The sequence below is a fragment of the Otolemur garnettii genome, unplaced genomic scaffold, assembly GCF_000181295.1.
Source record: "Otolemur garnettii isolate 467f Iridium unplaced genomic scaffold, OtoGar3 scaffold00016, whole genome shotgun sequence".
In the NCBI taxonomy this organism is placed as follows: domain Eukaryota; kingdom Metazoa; phylum Chordata; class Mammalia; order Primates; family Galagidae; genus Otolemur; species Otolemur garnettii.
In genome coordinates, this window is record NW_003852411.1 from 18,563,780 (window position 1) to 18,572,833 (window position 9,054).

The 9,054-nt window shown below is 38.8% G+C and overlaps 1 protein-coding gene and 1 pseudogene across 5 annotated transcripts in view; both read right to left on the reverse strand.

Moving 5' to 3' along the window:
- RABGAP1L (RAB GTPase activating protein 1 like) overlaps positions 1–9,054 on the reverse strand; it is a 665,252-nt gene that overhangs the window by 211,176 nt on the left and 445,022 nt on the right. For all 5 annotated transcript variants that reach the window (XM_023510844.1, XM_023510847.1, XM_023510846.1 and 2 more), the window contains one exon: positions 208–249. In XM_023510844.1, coding sequence (XP_023366612.1) covers positions 208–249 — 42 coding nt within the window. The remainder of the gene's footprint in view (positions 1–207; positions 250–9,054) is intronic.
- Positions 5,031–5,767, reverse strand: LOC100947312 (annotated as a pseudogene).

Below are 9,054 nucleotides of genomic sequence, written 5' to 3' on the forward strand. Positions count from 1 at the left end.
TCTCCTGCCTCCGCCTCCCAAGTAGCTGGGACCACAGGCGCCCAACACAACGCCCGGCAATTTTTTGGTTGCAGCCATTATTGTTGTTTGGTGGGTCCGGGCTGGATTCAAACCCGCCACCTTAGATGTATGTGGCTGGCGCCTTAGCCGCTTGAGCCACAGGCGCCGAGCCGATAGTTTGATAACTTAAAATAAAAACAGACTTACCTTTAGGAGAGCCAAAGCTACATGAAAGATTATGTTCAAACCCTGAAATAGAAAAAGAAAGTGGAAATCAATATGACATGTATCGGTATTTTATTAAGTATTTTCCCAAAACTTTCATATGTCTTTGATTAAATTTCTAACTGTCTTCATCTTCATATATAACAATAAATCATGACATTTTTTGTAGTTTTTTTTTTTTTCAGCTGGGGCTGGGTTTGAATCCACCGCCTCCAGCATATGGAGCCAATGCCCTACTCCTTTGAGTCACAGGCACTGCCCAAACCATGACGTTTTTTAAAAAGGTATTTTCCTTTTCTGAGCAGCTTATTGCAAATTTTAGGTGCTGTTTAATCAATGTTCACATAGAACTATTATTTTTAAGATATTTTCTTTCAATCCATTTCTGGATTATTTGTATGTGTCTGTGATTTGTAAAAGTGAAGTTTCTTGCTCAAGCTGGCAGAATGATGCAGAAATCCAAAATTATTAATTCAAATTTCTAATCCTACTCTGGGCTTGTGGGTGAAAAACAAGACACGACAAACAGTGTTGTTGATGAGTGGCACATACAGATTGTGTAAGAGGAGTTATAGCACCATACTGTATTTCCACAACTATGCTTACTGTTTTATAGTGCTTGGATTCAAGTATCATTTGTATTACTCTAAGTGTATTACTGTATTACAGTATTAATCTGTAATTACCAGCTAATATCTGCCAGATATTCTAGGGATATCTGCCAGACTTCTTTTTCCTTTTTTTAATTAATTAATTATTTTTTTATGCTGCCACACAGACCCAACAGTATCTTTTCCTTTTCTTTTCTGAAAACTACACCAATATTTCCTTGGTAATAAACAAACTAACCAACTTCTTGAGAAGCCATGTTAAAACTGAATTTTGACATCTGAGTTCAGCCAATGACTCGAAAGCAATGTTGAGCTATTAAATTCAAGACAGAGAGAATTATGTATGATCAAGATAACAGAATCAGAAATAAGGTTGCCACAAAATGTGATGTTTCCTTGACATGCAAGCCATTCTTTATAGATGAGAAGAAAGATCTTTCAAGTATGAATTAGCATCGCCCATGAATCTGAGCTCTACTTAATGTGCCTTCTTCATCTTGCCCACAAAATCTATATTTGCATATGAAGCTGTGTCAAATGTATTATGTAAAGCACTTCTAATAAACATATGACTTTTCTGTCTCCAAAATTCCTCCAGAATTGAGAATAGGCCTAGATATTCAGAGTGCATTCCTGTTACGATTTTCTGTTATAACCTTTAACATTCAGATACCAAAAATATGACATAATGGTGGAAGGAATAAATGATAAACACAAAATATTTGGTTGGTTAAAATATAAACCAAATATTTTTGGTTTGGTGTTTACTCAGCTAATTCTTTAAAAAAAAAAAAAAAAACAGAAGCAGAAGAAAGTAAGTATAGTCAGGCCAGAAGACAATCAAATTGACACTGTTTCATCACCATACTAAGCAATGATCCTAGACTGGTTTTGATCACAATTTACCAACTAGAAAAAGGGAAGGAGACTATCAAAAAACTTCAATTATAATTAAGCAAAATTCATTTTCTTAATCTAAATTTGAGTCCTCACCCATTAGCTGCTGCTCACTTGCCACAGAAACGTGCATGTCAGGATGTAAAAGATCTGCTCCTGCCCTCACTTTCTGTCCACCTCCACATCGCAACCGCTAAGTCAGCAGTAAATTCTCACAACCCAGGTAATTCATCAGCCTCCATCAGGAATAAATCTACCATGTCTCCAGCTCTTATTTTCTAGCCACTGCTCAACATGAAGCCCCTTCTTATCTGTACTTACCTAATCTTCATAATGCTTTTGTCTTTTCTCTGAAGCCAGCTCCCCACTCCTCCTCTCCTTCCCAAATCCTTTCATTTTACTCTTTGGAAACTTCACTCTGTGTTCAACCAACTTAACCGTATTCTCAACCTCCATGCCAACTGTTTCCCCTCAACTCCTTATGTTCAAAGGAATAGTGAAATCTCACTGATTCTGCTAACAACCTATACTATGATTCTGATTTTTCAAAATATGAACATGCCTAGTTCATGGTTATATATGGAATATATGGGATTAATGGCAAGCTAGGACCACCCTCAAGCCTCCTGATGTTTAGTCTAGTGACATTTTTACTATATAGTGCTAGTGCAATATACACAGCAGGTGCTTATTTGATGACCAAATGATTAAACTATACTAGCTATCCCAAATTTTCTGGGACTAATTTTTCCCCTGTGAGCCCAACAAGAACAATATATGGTATCCTCATTAAATTACAGTAAGAATAGGATGAAATGATGACTAACTTTTAAAATAATTAATTCAGATCTTGGCACACAGAAAATGATTTGTGGCTACTGGTTCTTAATTGCTATTTTGTACTTGGAGGTAGACCTTTTCTTCAATTATGTCAAAATCAAACCATTAGATAATCGAGGTATACAAACACTAAGAAGAACTTAGAAATAAAAAAATTTAAAGATCTCTAAACAGCCAAAATAGCTTTCACAAACACCAAGAGAAAAATTTGTTCAATTTTTTTCTTTTTTTAAGACAGGGTCATGCTCTGTCACTCCGAATAAAGTACAGTGGCATCATCACAACTCACAGCAACCTCAAACTTCTGGGCTCAAGTGATCTTCTTGCCTCAGACTGCTAAGTAACTGGGATTGGTGCCACCATACCCACCTAATTTTTCTATTTTTTGTAGAGATAGGGTCTCGCTCTCACTCAGGCGGGTCTTGAACTCCAAGCCTCAAGCAATCCTGCCTCAGTGCTAAGTTTACAGGTGTAAGCCACTGTGCCTGGCCCAATTTTTATTTTACACAGACTTCTAATTAGTTTGGTGATACAATTTTATGAATATCAGAAGTAGAAAACTATAAGACAAATTATGTACTAGATGGGGTTAGGGATAGACAGCCTGTAGAAACAGTTGTCAGAATTAAAATATTAGATCTCACAAAACTAGGAGATACTGTATTATCATTATTTTTTTTAACTGACAAAATGCATAGCTATCTGGGCCCACTTGGGGGAGCCAATAACCCTTCAATAGTTAGTTACTAAGTAGTATTGACAATCGTCATTATCAGCAATGATAATCCAGCAGCATCAATGAATTATGAATTACATCGTATTAAAATACTGTGCTTAGGAAGAAAACAGAATGTGTATTTTAAATAAAAAAGCAGATTTTTAAAAAATTTTGAGAAGCTAAAGAAGACATTTTTAGTTACCAGAAGAATGCACATATGTAAATTCTTTCAACAAGTTCACAATAATAAGGTATTACTGTACCTGCTTATGTGAAGCTGTAGACTTGACTCAGAAAAATCAAGTGAAGACTTCATAAGCCTTAAACTAGACTAGAGTAGCCACACTATGCAAATTAATAAGATACTTACATCTGAGTTGTAGGAAATCAGGAAAAATGTGTTATTCTATCAAGTTCTCTTTTGCACTACAAAACATACCCTGACTTCTTTCTTCTTTTTTTGTAGGAAATAAAATCACTTTAATGTGCTACCTTTCATTCTGAAAGGTCATTACAGTATTGTTTGTGAAATTCAACACGGAAAGATGCCACTGGACAGCCATGTTTTAGGGATCCCTGAGATGAGGAGCTCCTGCCAGTCTGGAAGGGCCCAGCCGGGCTGTGGGTGGCGGGAAGTGCAGAGCAGCCAGACTCAGGCAGGCAGCACCCAGCAGAGGCCAGGCCACCCCAGTACCATCAGCAGAGGGTGCGAGGGTCCCAGCATTTCCACATCCCAAAAGCAACATGTCAACCATTGCTTTAGTTCTCTTCCACTGTGTTCTGGACAAGGCCTGTGAACCTCCTTTCAGCTCGCCAAGTGTAGAAAGGAGGCATGAGGGCTGCAGGCCCAGCTGCAGTTAGTAAAAGTAGCTGAGGGGACCAAGGTCGTTCTTACACCTAGCCAGGCTCTCCCCCATACCTGAGAAACTAGGGGTGAGCGCTTCTGAGAAGCCCAGATGGGCCTGATGAGAAGGTCTTTTTGGTGAAGTTTGAACTCCCAAGTGGGCTTCTCTGAACTCTCCAGGGATGGAACATTCTGCCAGTGCCAATTCTCCACAGGGTTGCTGATTCCTATTTCTACCCATCTTGATAGTCACGGAAAAGCAGGCCACTTGAAGTGCAGTGAGCACAGCCCTGACCTGAGTTGTGGGCCAGCCACCTGTCGAGCAGCCTTTAGCCTCGCCAACAGGAAGCAGCTTGGAAAACAGTACTTGTAGCCCCTGCTTCATTCTGCCTCCCACAGCAACAGCCCTAGCTGATGTAGGAAGGAGCTTCATTTCAGGGAGTGCTTCTAACTTCTGTCACAGGGTAGGTCACTGCAGATGGCTTGTCCTTTTTCTGTCATCACCAGATCCTCCTTTTTGGTGTTGACACAGGGGTCCAAACACTAACACCTCTTATGTTTTCACAAGGCCCTTAAACTGGGAGGGTCCGGGCATATCGTTTCTTTCTGCAACAACCTAGAATGGCAGGGAAATTGCAGGTCTTAGTCTGGGAGGGCTGGGGCACAAATCTTTTGCTGGAGGTAGTCCTTTGAGCCATTCTGAAAGAATGTTTTCTTCTCTTTTCTAGCTACTCCTAGCACTGGGGGTGGAGGGCAATTTCTCTGAGGCTTTGGAGGTCTAGACCATGTGTGATCAGGGGAGTGGCACAGGGCCCAGCTGGGGCAGAAGGGGGTGTGAGCATGTGTGAGGGCCCTCAGCTTTAGCCAACAAGTAACCAGAATCCCCCTTTCCCCATCAGAAGAGCTTCTCAAAGATCCTACATGTGTCCTCCAACACTGTCACAGTGTAGCCCATGGTTCTTGCGTCTGTAGAGATCTCGTGGTCATTGCCACCTGGCATGGTTTTGTCTCCAAAGAAATAAATGGTCTTATAACCATCATTTTCCATGTGTGTCAGGCAATACATTTTGTCCCATCCATCAGGAAAGACATCAAAGCTGATCTGGCCTCCTATGAAACTGTGAGACCTTTTCCTGCAAACCTTTTCCATAGATCAGCTACAAATTTTTGTCTTATATTTTCTTTTTTATCGAGTTCATAGAACTCAATGCGTTCTTCCTGGCTGCAGCTCCTTCCAATACGGGACACGTTTAACATCCCATTGCGGAATTCAACGAAAGGACCCCTCTTGTTTGGGAGTTTAATTTTTGTAACGTAACTCAGATAGTAGTTGATTAAATCTTAGATTAGAGCCTCATCTAGGTGACCCTGGATATTCTGTTTACACAAGAGCTTCCCATCTTTGTATGCTACCAAGCCATTTTCTGGAAACATGTAATCATATTTTTCAACCACATTATTTCCCAGCTGCTCCTGCACTTTCTCAAAATCCAACTTGCCTACCACTCCAATTTTGATCTTCTGCCTCAATTTTTGCAGAAATCCATCCATTTCTTTGGTAATCTCCCGCCACAGGGCTGTCAGGGTCCTATCCACGTCAAAAAGGCAGAGAGCTGGGCCCGGCACCGCCATGCCTCCAGTTTCTGTCTGTATCTCTGTATCCTGATTTCTTAAGAGTACACTAAAGGAAGTAACTTTAGTTGGATATTTTTATTAAATATTTTATAATATTCTTTTAAATAAGACTTATTTTTATTTAGAAATATAATTAAAGGTATCATTAAATTATAGTAATCTTCCACAGAACAACTGTCTAGCAGTTTAAAAGTGGGGCACTACAAATAGGCTGGTTTCAAAATGATAACATCAATGCAAGCTATGGTCCTCAGCACAATATCCTAGCCAACATGATGTGAGGAACCATCCTTCACTCTTCTAAGCCACCAATAACTAAGTCCCTTATCATTACTTTATTTTTCACCTACTTTTCCACAATCCAAACTCTGCCTGAGCAGAAATATATTTCTTGAAATGCATTTTTAAAAGCAGAAGATATCATACATTGTCAAGATGCCTCCCTGTTTTGGAATCTGTTTGTTATTGAGGGGCCAACTAATATACCTAGTAGGAGTCAAAGGGCTAAAAAATTTGGAAAAATCAAGAGTAAAGCAAAAATCAAGTAATATGCTACGACCACTTATTATTATGGTATACAAGGTCAAACCCCAAGTGCAAAATAACAAAAGCCAGCATTGGGCGGCACCTGTGGCTCAGTGGGTAGGGTGCTGGCCCCATATACCTAGTGTGGTGGGTTCAAACCTGGCCCCAGCCAAACTGCAACAAAAAAATAGCTGAGCATTGTGATGGGCAGTAGTCCCAGCTACTCAGGAGGCTGAGGCAAGAGAATTGCTTAAGCCCAAGAGTTTGAGGTTGGGGTGAGCTGTGACATCACAGCACTCTACTGAAAGTAACAAAGTGAGACTCTAAAAAAAAAAAAAAAAGCCAGCATCCACAGAGCATTTTCTGTGTGCTGAGATCTAAATTTATTACATTAAAATATACCTTTATTTCATCTTACAACAACCCTAAATGCCATTTTACACTCATGAATATTAAAATTTAGAGAAATCAAAATAAACTTCCTAAGTTACACAACTAATAAGTGCAGATCTAGGATTTTAACCTAAGTAGCCAAATTCTAAAAGTCATATTCTAAAACTACTAAATGAGAGCAGACAGCTCAAAGAATAGGTGAGCAAATGAAGAAATTCCTTATTTGCATATTATTTGTGTCCTTGAGTTCCTAAAGGATTAAAATGATTCCTTCTATTTAAAGACAGGTAAATTTTGAGAGCAGAGAGTAGAAAGATAACAAAAAGGTGACCTCTACCAAAACTAAATTCTATCATTTGTCTCCATATCGAAAAAACTCAGAAAAAGCAGGTGACTGCTTACATGATAAGAGGCAATAAAAACCCAGGTTGCTGTGGAAAGAAAGGGTCACCACCTTCCTCCAACGACAACAAATCAGCCTTGCGTGCATGAAGAAGTAGTTCCTTAACTGACTTGGATATTGCTATTTCAAAATTCAGTCACAGTCTGGAAATATCTTTGCTTTAAAGAACACCTACAAGTAATTGCCCCAATTGAATAATTGCTCCAAAGTGCAGATCATGGTGTTCCTGGGTAGGCCAAGGATTAAGCACCCACAATCTTGCATAAAATAAAGGCTGACAGTATAGCATTTACTGAAACAAAGACACTGAACATTTTGGCTTTGAGGAACAGGCAATCATGGGTTTTGAGGGTGCTGACAGATTGTGTGAGATGCTGTCAAAAACTACTTTGACAGCACTGAACAAATGCTGAAAAGGTAGTATCAAAAAGTACCAAGTGCATCAGCACCAGGGCCTTTTAGGATTGAAATAAAAGGGAAATACTGGAAATCCTAACAACAAGGCAGAAACCAAAATTATCAACTATCAAATCAGAAGTGGCCAAAGTAAATGGAGTAGATTCACAAAGGTATAGGAAGTGGGGTGCTACCTTTCTGACCCATACCAATAGGGCATGCCATCCCAGGAGGAGGCAATGACTAAATGAGATATAGCATATAAAAAAGTATACACATAGCAAATGAACTGAATATTTGGTAAGTATCCCGTGAATGCTAGCAATTATTACTAGGTTCATGTATTTATTGCCTTTTATATCCAGTATTTTACATATATATGTTTTTCCCCTTAATCTTCTCAACAATTAGACAGCATATGTGTTATTGCTATCATTTTATTATAGAGGCAAAGAAACTGAGGCTTGAGACATCTCACTGTTAGTAAATGGGAAAGCCAGGACCATAACGTAGATCTGTTAAACTAAAAAAAAAATCCATGCTTTCTTCACTAATTCCATCTCGACTGCTAAATCAGTGAGAATTTGGTTAGATATCCAAATAGATTAAAGATAATCACAGTTCGTTCACATTCCCATTAAGAAAGAGATTCGGTCTCTGTCCTCTATTGTAAATATGGGAAGACTATGCTATAGCTTTTACCAATAGAATATGGTAGAAGTGAAGCCACAATAATTTCTGGGCCCAAGCCTTAGGAGAATGACAGCTTCCAAGTCCCATATCTTAAAGCACTCACTCTTAGAAGCCAGCCACCATATAAGAAGTGCAGTAATATCCAGACCTATGCTCTAAGAAGCAATGGCAAGAGGATCTGGAGGACCAGATGTAGTCAGTAAGGAAGAAAGACTGGATCACAACAGTGCTAGATATGTGAGTGAGGAAGTCATCTTGGAAATAAATTAGGTAGTACAGCTGGTACCACATGGATCACAGCTGAACCATACAGTAGAACTTTCCCCAAATATCTGACTTATGATATTGTGAGCAACATAAGTGGCTGTTTTTAATTTAAATATTTTTTCATTTTAAAATGATTTCAAATTTAGAAAAAATTTCCAAAAACAGTGCCAAGAATTCCTGCATATGCTTTACTCAGTGTCACTGAATGTTGACAGCTTGTATAACCACAGTACAATGATGAAAACCAAGAAATTAGTACTAAAAATTTGTCAACTGTCTTTACTAGTTTCCTTTTCTCATCTAGGATGCGATTGTTGCCATAGCTTCTTAGTCTCCTTTCATCTGGGGCAGCCTTTATCTTTCATGATCTTGATGCTTTTGAAGACTGATGGCCAATTATTTTATAAAGTGTCCCTCAATTCAATTTGTTTGATGCTTCATTATGATTAAATTCAGATTATGTATTTTGGAAACAAATACCACAGAAGTGGTTGTAAACCCTTTTTAGCCCATCCTATAGGGAGGCTACATGACAGCAGTATATTGCATGTAAAATCACTGCTTTAAAACCACCTAGTTTTGGTGTAACTTATTTTTTTTTTTTTTT